General features: G+C 40.5%; 1 protein-coding gene across 2 annotated transcripts; it reads left to right on the forward strand.

The window, feature by feature from the left end:
• The first annotated feature begins 1,110 nt into the window (after nt 1–1,110).
• Nucleotides 1,111–13,520, forward strand: ska1 (spindle and kinetochore associated complex subunit 1). Of its 2 annotated transcripts, none has more exons than XM_032524377.1 (7): nt 1,111–1,115; nt 8,942–9,027; nt 9,138–9,253; nt 9,713–9,807; nt 10,764–10,901; nt 11,217–11,386; nt 13,037–13,520. In XM_032524377.1, exons 2-7 carry the CDS (start codon nt 8,946–8,948, stop codon nt 13,183–13,185), a joined length of 750 nt encoding a protein of 249 aa, XP_032380268.1. In that variant the 5' UTR covers nt 1,111–1,115; nt 8,942–8,945; the 3' UTR covers nt 13,186–13,520. The 2 variants fall into 2 exon arrangements, with proteins under 2 accessions (XP_032380268.1, XP_032380269.1); XM_032524378.1 differs by lacking the exon at nt 1,111–1,115 and adding an exon at nt 7,551–7,723.
• The last annotated feature ends 104 nt before the right edge of the window (nt 13,521–13,624 follow it).

A 13,624-nucleotide genomic window follows, 5' to 3' on the forward strand; every position in this document is an offset into this window, starting at 1 on the left:
TGTGTGTGTGTGTGTGTGGTATAAGATTAACAGAGCGAGCACTGTGTGCATGTAAATCACCCCTGTCAACAGTGAGGGACTGAGGCTCCACAGTTTCCATCCTGGTGTGAAACAAACTGTGTGTGTGTGTGTGTGTGTGTGTGTGTGTGTGTGTGTGTGTGTGTGTGTGTGTGTGTGTGTGAGAGTGTGTGAGTGTGTTCATTTGTCTCTTGAAGGGATTCCAGGGGTCTAATGTTGCGCCCCTGCAGCGCTACATAAATAGTAAATAAGTTCCACCAACATAATATTTCCTTTTGTCTTAACTCGGGGACCAACATGTCGGACAGACTTACCAAGCAGCTGACTCACGTCTTCTTGCTGACATTAGGACAGATTCTGCACAGTGTGTGTTGGTGCTAAAGAGGGGAAGAACAGAGCCTGGCGATTAGGTCTTTCATAAAGCCAAAATGCCAAAATATTTAATATCACTATGAACGTTTTCTCTCAACACTGTAGAATGACAGAATTCTTCCAAATGAACGGCTTTAATATAACTGAAGGACACGGGTTGCAGCTTACTGAGCTGCAACTCTCTTTGATCTCAGTGTTTCACCAAGGGCAGGGCTTTGCATACACACACACACACACACACACACATGCAAACACACACACACACACACACACACACGCACACACACACACACACACACACACACACACACACTCTCAGCAGAGAAAGCTGCAGTGACATAACAATATTCCGCTAATTTGCAGCTTGTGATCTTTTTAGCATAGTTTAGGCTACAGTATAGATCAGAAGCAGATACATATATATATATATATATATATATATATATATATATATATATATATATATATATATGTATATATAGAGCGCTAGAGAGAGAGAGAGAGAGCAAGAGCACCAGTGGGGTAGTTGAATTCTTCCTCGGGCTGAGGACTTGCTATCATCTGGCAGATGTTATACAAGAGCAACACCACATTGGAAAATATGAAGCAATGAATCATTAACATGTATTTTATTGGCCTTTTGCCTTTATTTAAACAGACAAAGACACAGACAGCCAATCCAGAGAGAGAAGGGGACGAGACACAACAAAGATCCTCAGCTGTGTGTACAGTGCAAGTCTGAGTAAAAGATCATAATACCATGTTCTTTGTATCAGTGTAGCACACAGATGTATTTCCTGCCCTCCACTGGCATATGTCACTGCAGAACCCCGGGGGGGGTTGGAAGGTTACCTGAGATGTTTTCTCCTCCCTGACACCCGGGAGCTTTGGAAGCGTTGCACACACACATATCAACATCACAAAGATAGCGAGTGGGCCACTGGCAGCTGATGAAGGAATTTCTTATCCTCTTTCTTTTAGAACTCAGTACAGAATGTAGACCAAAGCATTCTCATCTAGAGGCCAAACTTCTGGCTCAGATATGGTATAGTTACTTAATCTGCATCAGAAATTAAATCTTATGAAATCTTATCTTGTTATGTGGGGTCCTCCAAAGTTCCCTTTAATGTCCAAAAATGCCATCCATTCCATTGCTCCCTGCAGGCCTTATCACTGAAAAATATGTTTCATTGCTATGCTGATGACACTCAACTTCAGCCAAATAACTAGAAGCAGTGACCAGTGATGGGAATAATAGCGTTGTGAATATCGGCATTACTTTATTTAGTAACGAGTAATCTAATTGATTACTCTTCCCATCTTAATAATGCCAAAAAACAGCTTCAATATAATTGAAGCTATTTTTTCAATCAGACCAACTCGATCTCTGATTCGAAAAGCAAAGACTTTTTTTCTTCCTCGGTTAACGGGCCGTGCACGAGCCAAGCGCATGAAGGCTGACGATTGGCTGAGGTTGAGTCAAATTTCATGGTAAGCCAATCAGAGGTAGAGTTGGGCGGGTGTCATCAGGCACGCATGCTTGGACACACAACAAACAACACAAGGAGTCAGTCAACAAGAGACAGGTATGGCATTATGAAATGGGGGGGGGGGATAACTTTTACTGCTGAAGATTTACCACCGTGGTCAGAAAACATGGGGGGGGGGGGCGGGGGGGACACTTTCTTTCTCTCACTATGACTCTAGAGGGACGACTTGCTCTGAAGATAATCGCCGTCTCCCCCCACCCACCCACCCACACACAGACACATACACACACACACACATACACACTACCCAGCTCAACTCACACACCAGCGCACATGTACTGTATAAACATCAGGCCACTTACGTTATTTCCACTACAAAGACTGTACATATTTGTTATTAATTTTTGCTATAGTGCTTAACAAGTATAATTTAATTTTCCCCAGTTGTGGCCTGTTGAGGGGCAATAAATATCAAAAGTTCCAAAACATCTATGTTGTTATTTGCATTGTTCTACTAGACATTATATCTACATACAAGGCATCTGATTGGAGGCTAGTCTCACTTTGTCCCACAGCAACATTAAAATAGATGTGGTACATAGTTTCTTTTAATGATGTATTGTATTAAGTGTCCATTTTATTATAATATTCGGATTTATCATAAACAATTGGACATGCACATGTATTTTAAGTTCCATTAAAGAGGGGTGGAAGTGGGGTCACATTTGAAAAATTAAAAATGTACTTGAAAACAACGCAACGGTTACTTTTGAAGTACTTTTATAATTTGTAACTGAGAATCTGATTTAGTTACTTTTTGGAAGAAGTAACTGTAACTTATTACTTTTTAAATGTAACTTGCCCAACACTGGCAGTGACAGACCTGAACACAGAAGCCCAACCCAGTGGGTGGGTGGGGGGGTGGGGGGGGGAACAGAGTCATACTGAGACATACTTGTCATCTCTGAAGCTTAACAGAACATCATCTTGGTATGTGAGCCATGCTCTGGTTCTGGCTCACATTGCCAGCAGCTCACAGTGGAACAGGTAACAGGTACAGGCCGGGTTCTAAATTTCAGTCTTAAATTAAGAATAATGAGGGGTAAATCTGGAGATGAATCCAGAGATGATTAGTGCAGGGTTCAAAGGATTTTTTTGGCACAATATCGTCCCGAAACTACAACATCTGAAAGATTCTTGTCCCGGTGGTTTCCAATCGGGCTTGATACATCTCAGTAGTTTAAAGTTACTCAGCAGCAAAAACTAATTCTTTCCAGTGAACCAAGGTGTGGTTTACAAGGTTGCTTAGCAACAATGTACCTTACTAAACGGGTACCGTGCATCAATCATGGTTTTTAAAAAGATGGAGACATTTTCTAGTGCTACCATTTCGTTTCACATTGGAAGCATAGTGAGAGTAAAATGGGTCACTGAATAATAAGAATTTAACATGTCAGTTGATTGTTTATTGATTCACTCGGATTTCCTTATTTTTCATTCTAAGCATTCTTAATCATGACATATTAATGGACATGTTAAGTTATCTAAGGATTGGGAAGGCTGATAGATAAAGCAGATTAAAAAAAGCAAAAGTAATTCATGGCCCTTCATAAAACTTTAGTGTTTACTTGCCCTCTTCCATTTGCACCCGTCACTGCCAAGAGGACACGGTTGATACTGCCTGAAATAGTCTTTGGTGTAACTCAGTCCTGAGTGAAAATACCCCTGCTTCATCACTTGAATTGGATCCTTTTGAAGTGGATCAGATCAAATTGTGCGTGTGCCAACTCTGAAGACAGAGTCAGGGACAACAACCCAGGCTTAAACAAGAGTGTGTATCTGTAGCCGGAACATGCATAGTAGCTGTATAATCAGGACTGCTAAGATTCACATATGTAGTGCAGTACCGTGCGTTATTTAAATTGACAATTTCAGTGGTGCGAACAGCTGTTGGTCGAGCACAGTCTCCACAGCAGACTAGTTCTCCACAACGGATCAAGTCCAGACCCAACTTCCAGACTTCAAGTGCTGTGGGCGGGGCTAAGTTCGGCTGAGTTCCCACTTTCTAACTTTCTATGTTTTAGACCCAAGTAACAGGAATTGTATTTAAAGAGGGACAGTACACAATTACTAAGGGTGTGACGAGATTTCTCGTCGAGGTGAAAAGTTGTCTCGTGAGGCGATGTGATGTCAGCGTGATGGAGCGTGAAATTACTATTGAAGATCCCCCTGCCACTTTTAAAACTGCCAGAAACAGCCGACACTCTTATATTCTTGAAAAAGAACATGACCATATCTCAGGCTGTTCTGTCTAGTTTCTCTCTTTTTCATGCTTGAAGAAAAAAATTGTTTCTGTTTGCACTTTGGTTATTGATACACTTACTGTTTGCATTTAAAGTGTTATTTTTCTGTTGTTCACACATTTATTTTATTTATACTGTTTATTTTTTTATGTTCGGTTTGTGGAAAGGAGTTAGATTTCTCGTGTGAAATTGTTACAGGGCATTGAAGCCGGTTGGTAGAGTTTATACAAAACATTTTGCAGTGTTTGCACGTCCTTTACCGCATATAATTCATTAAAATAGTAAAAAAAAAAAAGTTACATAACATTCATCATTAATAGTTGATTTCAAAATGCACCTAAATTGTTTTGCATTTTGTGATTTTTCAGTTGAATTAAAAAACTATTTTCCATTCATACATTTCATCGAGGATTTCTTTACATTTTTTTTAAAACTCTCGTCTTGTCTCGTTCTCGTGAACCCAATCTCGTGATGTGTCTCGTCTCGTGGAGTAAGCGTCTCGTCACACCCCTAATAACTACCCAATAGCCTTGTATGAAAACAAGGTGTTTTCCACCAGCAGTCCCTGGGCAGGTGGACACAACAACACATCATTAACAGAATCCAATACAAATGGAATACAAACACCAGGTTATGCAATTTTAAAACATTGTTCATGTTTAAGCAATATAATTATCAGGGGGATTACTCATTCCCACACCCTAAAACCAGGTTCGGGATGTGTATTCAAGATCATCTTGTTGTATGGCACCAATTAGAGCAGTGTGGAAGGACGATACAAACATACCTGTTTAATGATTCACAAATGCATTTCAGGATGTATGGATCTCTCCACCTAAATTGTTTCACTATGCAAAAATAATAGTCCTTATCATTCTATAATGTGAAATAAATCCCCATTATAGAAAATAAGGTCACAAACATATTTTCTATGCTCACACAAATATTTCTGCTGTTGTCTAAAAATGGAAGAAATAGTGAGTATTTATTTTGAGACTGCATCAAATGCATATATCCGTAATGTCAGACACTTGAAATAATAATCTGAGCCAGTCAGTGGCAAAAAAGGACACTAACTGACGCTGACGGTAACATTTGTTGGACCAATTTTGAAAGATTCTTGCTCCCCTCAGTCACTTGGACACCAATGCATGGGAAATAACGTCCAGGTTTGAAAAAGACGGACCCTAGCCTTTGACCCCGGTGCTGGCTGGAGAGCAGCTCTTCTGACGTGTGCAGCTATCCATCAACGCTGAGTGTGGAACATGAGCTCGCATTGAAAGCCTCTGTACTTGGCATGCCGTACGTGGCTGAAATAGCACTTTCCAAAAGGTCTGAAACCCAAGCTGGTCTCCGGGCACGCTGCCCATCTCTAATCCACACAGTCGCTAACTATCAGCCGTACTCTGGTCCACAGCGTGGCTGTCTGCACATGCACAGCAAGACAAAGGACCAGGTTTTTTCTTTAAAGTGGCATGTACAATTAATGCAATAGAATTTGTCACATTCACTTAAGGATTTTCTATCATTCGGCCTGTTGAAAGAGTTACATACACATTGTCATCCTTTCTCCAAAGCTCAATGAATTTGGAAAATCAGCTGCTGCCCATGTCACCTTCACAATCTCAAAGTTTTTGTCATGACCGCTTCACTTTTGCAAGATGTTTCTTTGTAGCCAACTGCACCTCAAAGCTTTCACTCTCAGCTTCTGACTTGGTCACAGCTTTGGGCTTTTCTGCCTTCATTTGCTAGAAAGGGGGGAAGACATGCAGGAAATCGTCACAGCTCAGATTTGTACCCCAGACCCCAGACATGTGCGCCTGCTCTACCACTGAACCAACCTGGCCATGCTGACATGGTCTCAGCTGTAGTCACATGACACTGCTCTTCTTGTTCTGTTTTTGTCTGCTGCTTTCTGACAGCAGCTCTTTAGGCGCTGTGGTGTCAGATTCTTCTTTTTACTCCTGGGTGACATTTGTGTGAATAAAAATTGCCCCAAATGGGACTTGTAATTTTAGTCTCACAAACAGTGGCTTGAGAAAGTACACACACCTCCATGTTAAATTCCCATAGAGGCAGGCGCATTTATAATTGTAAAGGCCAGTTACTTCATGGATCAGGATACTATGCATCCTGATGAAGTTCCCTTGGCAAAATAAAATAAATAAAAATAAATAAATAGAATAGATTAAAAAAAACACATCTTCACATATTATTCACCATACATAGAGATTTGCATAGTGTTATTTTTGAGTTAGCTTAATAGCTTGTTTGATTAGCATCTCATGGAAAGTTCCCAGAAACATAGGGGGGTGTATACTTATGCCACCTGTGTTTTGAGGCAGAACGTTTATTTATTTACATAATAAGAATAATACATAATTCATTCACAAAGAAAATTTGTGTCCTTAAAGGTCGCATTTTCTTTATTCGTTTGAATTAAGGCCTTAAGATCAATTTCCAAAAGAAGTTTTTTTATTCTTCTTTTCAATCAACTTTAGCCTGGGGGGGGTAAACTTTCTCAAGCCACTGTATGCACACCTTTTCATGTACATTTCATTCATTCATTCAGCAATAGACCTTTTTCACAGCAGACACATTTCAAAAACAAACAGGCTTTTCAAAGCAGGAAAAGCACATGTGTAACATTAGAAGCCCCCTGCGGTGCTTTTTGACATTTGTAGGTCTGGTCAGCAGAGCTGCAGTGCAGGGTAAAGTAGTGGGGTTTATGCATGATGACTGGGCTAACATCTATGCAACACATTTGCTAATGTCAGAAAGAAGGCTTTTGCTTTGTAATTTCGGCCAGGGAGCTGTGAAGGCTTGCAGGCAGATTTGGTTTAGCCATCTGTCCCAAAATGGCTCGGGGAATGTAACAGAGACACACACAAGGGATGCACTCACACCGATTGTAATGTATTAACTAACACAGGACATGGTGTGGAAACCAGCAATGTTAGCAATGAAAGCAATGCATGGGTGTGTGGTATGTGTACTGTAAAGGTGTGAAAGGTGAAAAAGAAAATGATGCAAGGTGGATGTCAGCTAAAGGAGGAGAGACAGGACCTTCGTAACCCGGTGAACCACTGATGACTTTCCACTGACAGCCTATCATCACTAGGTGGACAGTGGGCTTAACCCTTGATGTATGGGAAACATACATGCATGCATACATACTGTACATACATACATGCATACATACATTATTTTTACTTATTTTGTACATAGTTTTAAGTCATTCATGTTATCCTTTCTTTAACATGCATTCCTTACAAATTCATTTTAAGTGTTACTTAATTGGCAATAAATCCTCATCTGATTAATTACTTTTCCTGCTTGTAGCACTTTGCAGCCAGCGGGGGCGGTAATGCACATAACAACTTTTTGCCAACGGAGGAGAAGAAGAAAGAAAAGAAACAGAAGGAGAAGAAGAGAAGAAGAGACCGCGCTGGCCTATGGCGCTGGCCGCCGTGACGTCTCCAGTAGTTTAAAATTAAACCGGGAAGAAGAAGGTATCAACAGAGAGGAACACAGCTTGGTGTGAGTATTTTATTTAATAAATGTGTTGAAAGGTCATCGGTTACACGCAACGTTCCTCGCAGAGACAGTTCAGCTTGGTGTAAAGCTAATTCTCTCCGTCTGTTATTAGCGCTGGCTAATGCTGTCTGTGTGCTATTAAAGCTAGTCTGTTATTAAAGCTAATGCTATCTGTCTGTTATTAAAGCTAATGCTGTCTGTCTGTTATTAAAGCTAATGCTGTCTGTCTGTTATTAAAGCTAAGGCTGTCTGTGTTTATTAAAGCCAATGCTCAAACATGTGCTATTAAAGCTAATGCTGTCTGTCTGTTATTAAAGCTAATGCTATCTGTCAGTTATTAAAGCTAAAGCTGTCTGTCAGTTATTAAAGCTAAAGCTATCTGTCTGTTATTAAAGCTAATGCTGTCTGTCTGTTATTAAAGCTAATGCTATCTGTCAGTTATTAAAGCTAAAGCTATCTGTCAGTTGTTAAAGCTAATGCTGTCTGTTATTAAAGCTAAAGCCAATGCTGTTTGTCTGTTATTAAAGCTAATGCTGTCTGTCTGTTATTAAAGCTAAAGATAATTCTGTCTGTTATTAAAGCTAAAGCTGTCTGTCATTAATAAAGCTAATGCTGCCTGCTGCCTGCCTATTATTAAAGCTAATGCTGTCTATTGTTAAAATTAAAGCTAAAGCTATCTGTCTGTTATTAACATTAAAGCTAAAGCTATCTGTGTGAAATTAAAACTAATGCTTGTGTTTTACGTTACACTCGCACTTTATATTACACACCATATGTACCTTTGGCCCCTGTTATATTAACTAATGTTAAAGTTGTCATGTGTTCCGTGCAATGACCCGTAGTGACCTGTGCCTGTACTAGTCTCACATATCCAGACCTTACTCCACAGTGCTGCACAAGAAGGTCTGGCTAGTCCACACAGTATTCCTGGATGGGAGAAAAACGTCGTGTGGATTATTGTCATTTCTTTAAACCAATCACAATCGTCTTGGGCGGCGCTATGTGCCGGACGGATCAACGGTGCCGCTGCAAAATAGCCTCGGGAAGGAACTTGTTTTGGTGGAACTTGTGTACGTTAAAAAGTTGTTTTAGTCGTGCGAGAGAAAACTCAGATTGGACAGAGCTAGCTAGCTGGACATCCTACTAAAATCCCGAATTTCTGGTGGCCCTTAATATAGTCTAGCCTCTGCCTGTAGTGATCTGAGCGTGTCCATTTCACAGAACAATGAATGAGCTGGAAGATGTCAGCCATCACATCCAGGACAGGATCTCCACCTTACATCGCATGCTGGATCTGTCTTCTGTTGGTAGGACACAGTGATTTAATCACACTATCATTCCATTTATTACAATTCAGAGGTTAAGTACTGTGTAATAAAACATGTCATTGTGTTTCTTTTTTTTTCTCCACATTTAGAATTGCCTCAAAATAAGATGAAGAAGCTTGGACAAGAACTCTTTGTACTGGAGGGACTTCTGGAGGAGTTTGAGAAGTGTGTTGGTCAACAGAGAGAGCAGCTGAAGCATCTGAAGGTAGAGTGGAGGCCTGCAGTAGAGGTGGAATCAGCTTTCATGCAGCTGTGTACCGTGGTGAACCTCCTTGCTTGTGAACGACTGAGCATTTTGGGGGGTGCTCCTTTTTATACCCAATCATGACCAGTTAACCTGTTCACCTGTGCAATGTGACAAACAGGTGTTTTTTGAGCATTCCTCAACTTTTCTCTTTCTCTCTTTTGTTGCTCCTGTCCCAGCTTTTTAGTAACATGTTGCAGGCATCAAATTCAAAAGGAGTGAATATTTGCAACAACAAAAACACACTGTAAAGTTGATCAGTTTTAACATAAAATATCTTTAAAGTGTATTCAATTGAATATAGGTTGAAAAGGATTTGCAAATCATTGTATTCTGTTTTTATTTACGTTTTCACACAATGTCCAAACTTCATTGGAATTGGGGTTTGTCCGTGACCATCCCGTTTTGGTTGTGTTTCAGGAACTTGAGAAGTCTCTCCAGAAGGATTTGGAGGACGTCCAACACATAAAGGACAACGTACCTGCACACATGCCCCGGAAGAAAGAGCCAGCAAAGTGAGTTCTGTTATATGATGATTTCTTTGCTTTTCAGTATAACACTGGACGATGTTTATTATGAACAAAACACAAAGCTGCCCAAGCATGTACTAACAGTCTGTAAGGCTACCTGGGCAACAGCTCACTGAGATCAGTGACTCTTGGACCCGAAGATTGTGAGTTCAAAGCTCAGTGGATGCATCGGCACATCTTGGGTGACAACAGCTAAGTATGTAGGGATCCAGCCTAACTTAGTATGAAGTAGTACAGCATGTGGTTTGGTAGCTGAAAAGATACCTGGGCACTCCCAAGTCCCCCCAACCTCCCAGCTTGTGGCTTCTGTGTAACGATTTCTAACAGTGTAAATTGTAATTTCAATCAATAACAAAAATTATAAAATTAAGTAGATCAGTCAATGTGCACAAACTGCATGCTTGTATTTATTTAATTCATTATTGTAATAAAGAACTGTAATTAAATTACAAATATAATTGTACAGGTTAACACAACAACAAATGAGAACACAGACCTCTGCCAAGCCATATCACCTTTCACACTGTTAATGTAGTTTTTCCCGCTGGAAACTACTTTTTCCTGATTATTCCAACGGCACATGAAGGCAGCACAAATGACCTAACCCGCATGTTAATGAAACTGAAAAATTATTTTAAGTGTAATCCAGTTTTATTTTCTTAGTTTTTTTGGCTGTCCAGTTATCCAAACATACAATACCGTACTAATAGAGAACCTTCAGCTGGTGCACCCTGGTGGCTCAGCGGGTTGGGGTTGCTCCCCATGTACCAAGGCTCAGTCCGTTGCGCATTCCCCCGCTCTCCCCCCCCCTTCTGTCTTCAGATGTCCTCTCAATTAAAGGACATAACAACCCCCCAAAAACTAATCTTAAAAGACAGCCAAAGCTTTAGCTCTGCTGACTTGACTGATGTCTGGTGTTTACTGTTCCTCTCACGGCTCAGTGGAAGTCAGCCTGTAAAGAACCAGAGAGAAGGTGCAGATGTTCAGCCAGCCCAGTCGGAAAATGTCAAGAAGACCAACAGGAGCGTCATCAGAGAGCTGGAGCTCATCACTATGCCAGAGTTTCAGAGCATCCCTCAGTAAGTTCTGCCCCTCACTAATATCCAGCATGATATCAACGTGATGTTGATATTGTTCATAACGTTTGTGGGAGATGATACACTGGGGAACATTGAATCTTGGTAGTGTATCTTGGTGTGTGTGTGTGTGTGTGTGTGTGTACTGGTATTTCTGTGGTTTGATTAGTTTAGACTCTTCTTTTTTATTGTGATGTATTTTTACTATATTCCCCGGCTCTACATGTTGATATTGCATGTTAATGTCTGTCTGTCTTTTTTTTTTTTTTAATTTTAAAGCCTGGTGTTGTCTAAAGCTGAGCGCTGTGTCCCTCTCAGGTACATGAAAGGACGCGCATCATATGACCAACTTAATGCCGCGGTGCAGAGCATCAACACAGCGACAGCAGCCAAGTACAAGATCCTCCGTCAGCCGCTGAAAACTCTCAACAATCACACACGCAAGCTGCACCAGCGCTTCAAGGACCAGGAGACAAAAGAGACAAAAGGTACACCGCCAGGGACACCCACCCTGATCACAGATAGGGACGTCACTGAAGAAGCGTTTCCCTGGAAACCAGCCGTTACTGAAATGACCAGAGTGGATCTAACCAGATGTAGCGACCACACAAGTTAGGTCCTGTCCTTTTTGTTGAAACCACAGAGTGAAGTAGTCAATCCAGCATGGCCTTCTGCCAAATGTGTCCCCAGCAGAGGTATCAAGTAACAGCGTAAAAATACTTTGTTACCTTACTTAATTAGAAATTTTGGATATATATACTTTACTGGAGTAATTATTTTACAGCAGACTTTTTACTTCCAGGCAAGGCAAGGCAAGGCAGCTTTATCTGTAGAGCACATTTCAGCAACAGGGCAATTCAAAGTGCTTTACACAAAATCAGTTAAACAGATAAAACACAAGTAAAAACAGTTAAAAATTATAAGCATTAAAAACCAATAAAACACATGAATAGACAGTTCAAAACAAAATAGAAACATTAGGACACATAAAACACAAGAATAAAAGTTACAGTGCAGCATAAGAAATGTAATTGTTTCAAAATACATCTACTGTTCCCCGCTTGGGGAAATTATGTCACTCAGTTCTGTCCCTGACGGAAGGAAAATATCAATGATATTTTTACTTTTAGCTTTTATCTGGCCCCTGGCAGCAGATTTTTCGTGCACTTTTCCAACAGTGCGTCACTCACCCGTGTCTGTTCGTTAAAGAAATGAGCAGTCATTTAAAGAAAGGCAGCATCAAAAAGAAAGGTCTTCAGCCTTGATTTCAAAGAACTGAGAGTAGCAGCGGATCTGCAGGTTTCTGGGAGTTTATTCCAGATATGAGGAGCACAGAAACTGAACGCTGCTTCACCCTGTTTAGTTCTGACTCTGGGGACAGAAAGTAGACCTGTCCCAGATGACCTGAGAGGTCTGGGGGGGTCATAGTGTAGTAGCAGATCAGAAATGTATTTTGGACCTAAACCGTTAAGTGATTTATAAACTAAGTACTAAGCAAGAGTACTTTGAAATCAATTCTTTGAGACACAGGAAGCCAGTGTAAAGACTTCAGAACTGGAGTGATGTGATCCAGTCTCTTGGTATAAAATTACTTTTATACTTAAAGTAGTTTTGAGCACAACTCAGAGATAAAAAAAAAAAAAATGGGTGAAGGGTTAGGGTTAACAAAAATACACAAAGATGGAAACTGGAACTGTGGCTACAAATGGTAGTCATAGTAGTTCATGTCATAGCAGGGCACTGCAGGGTGTTACAGGGTGGAGCGTGGCGCAGCAAAAAGGAGAAGGAAATAAAAGTGCTTCTAATAAAACTCAATATACTGCAACTTGAGAAAACCCAAGCTGATATACTGATGTTCACTTTGACAACACATATATCACAAACAAATGGATAAAACACTACTTTTGACAACATATAGAGAAAGAAACTTGCTGTTAATAAAGAAAACGCCTGCAAATACAGAAACATGGCCTTTTAAAACCATGGATCAGTAGGACTCTGAGGGTCTGTTTACCTTAGCTGAATAAAACCTTTTCATATCTGAAACATACAATTATATAAAGTGGTGTTGAAAAAACAACTCATGAGTGCATCGACGTGGCTCACTGGTCTCTCTGTTGTGTTGAAATGTCTTTCAGGTCACTATTTTGTGGTGGAGGATGACATTCGTGAATTTACTCAGATGAAGGTGGACAAACGATTTCAAGGGATTCTGAACATGCTGCGGCACTGCCAGCGGCTTCGGGAGCTTCGAGGGGGGGGCGTCGTCCGATACATGTTGTTATGAACCAACACGACTTCATCCCATGAATTTGTGATCGTTTTTTTTCTTCTTGTTTTTATTACGGTGTAGGCCAACAGAGTTTGTGAGAATAAAATATGTCCTGGTTAATTGTTGTCCCAGTGGTTGTTGCCTATTTCTGCACCCTGTCAAACACCACATGCTGTTTTTGATTTGACAGATATTTGGCCTCATTGCTTAAATTATATTCTATATTCAGCACATCTCTCTGATCAATAAGGGGCATTGTGTCCGTCACAGAATGTGAGCCCACTCAAATTGTCATCTTAATGTACACATTTAAAGATTTACCCATGGATATGTTTTAATGTGCCACCTGGATATGTATTTTCTGCTTCATTTTCCATGCTACCTGTAAACATTTTTCTCAATGGGACTCCAGGTTCCATGGTGTGAATGAGGGTGACTGAACTGAATCCTATAT

The sequence above is a fragment of the Etheostoma spectabile genome, chromosome 8 (genome assembly GCF_008692095.1).
Source record: "Etheostoma spectabile isolate EspeVRDwgs_2016 chromosome 8, UIUC_Espe_1.0, whole genome shotgun sequence".
NCBI classification, from domain to species: domain Eukaryota; kingdom Metazoa; phylum Chordata; class Actinopteri; order Perciformes; family Percidae; genus Etheostoma; species Etheostoma spectabile.

Excerpts from the sequence above, each read along its gene's own strand:
- ska1 (XM_032524378.1), top strand. The coding sequence starts at position 7,551 with ATGCACATAACAACTTTTTGCCAACGGAGGAGAAGAAGAAAGAAAAGA. Across the intron at positions 7,724-8,941 it reads AGAGAGGAACACAGCTTGGT|AACAATGAATGAGCTGGAAG; the intron begins GTGAGTATTTTA and ends TCCATTTCACAG. Across the intron at positions 9,028-9,137 it reads GCTGGATCTGTCTTCTGTTG|AATTGCCTCAAAATAAGATG; the intron begins GTAGGACACAGT and ends CTCCACATTTAG.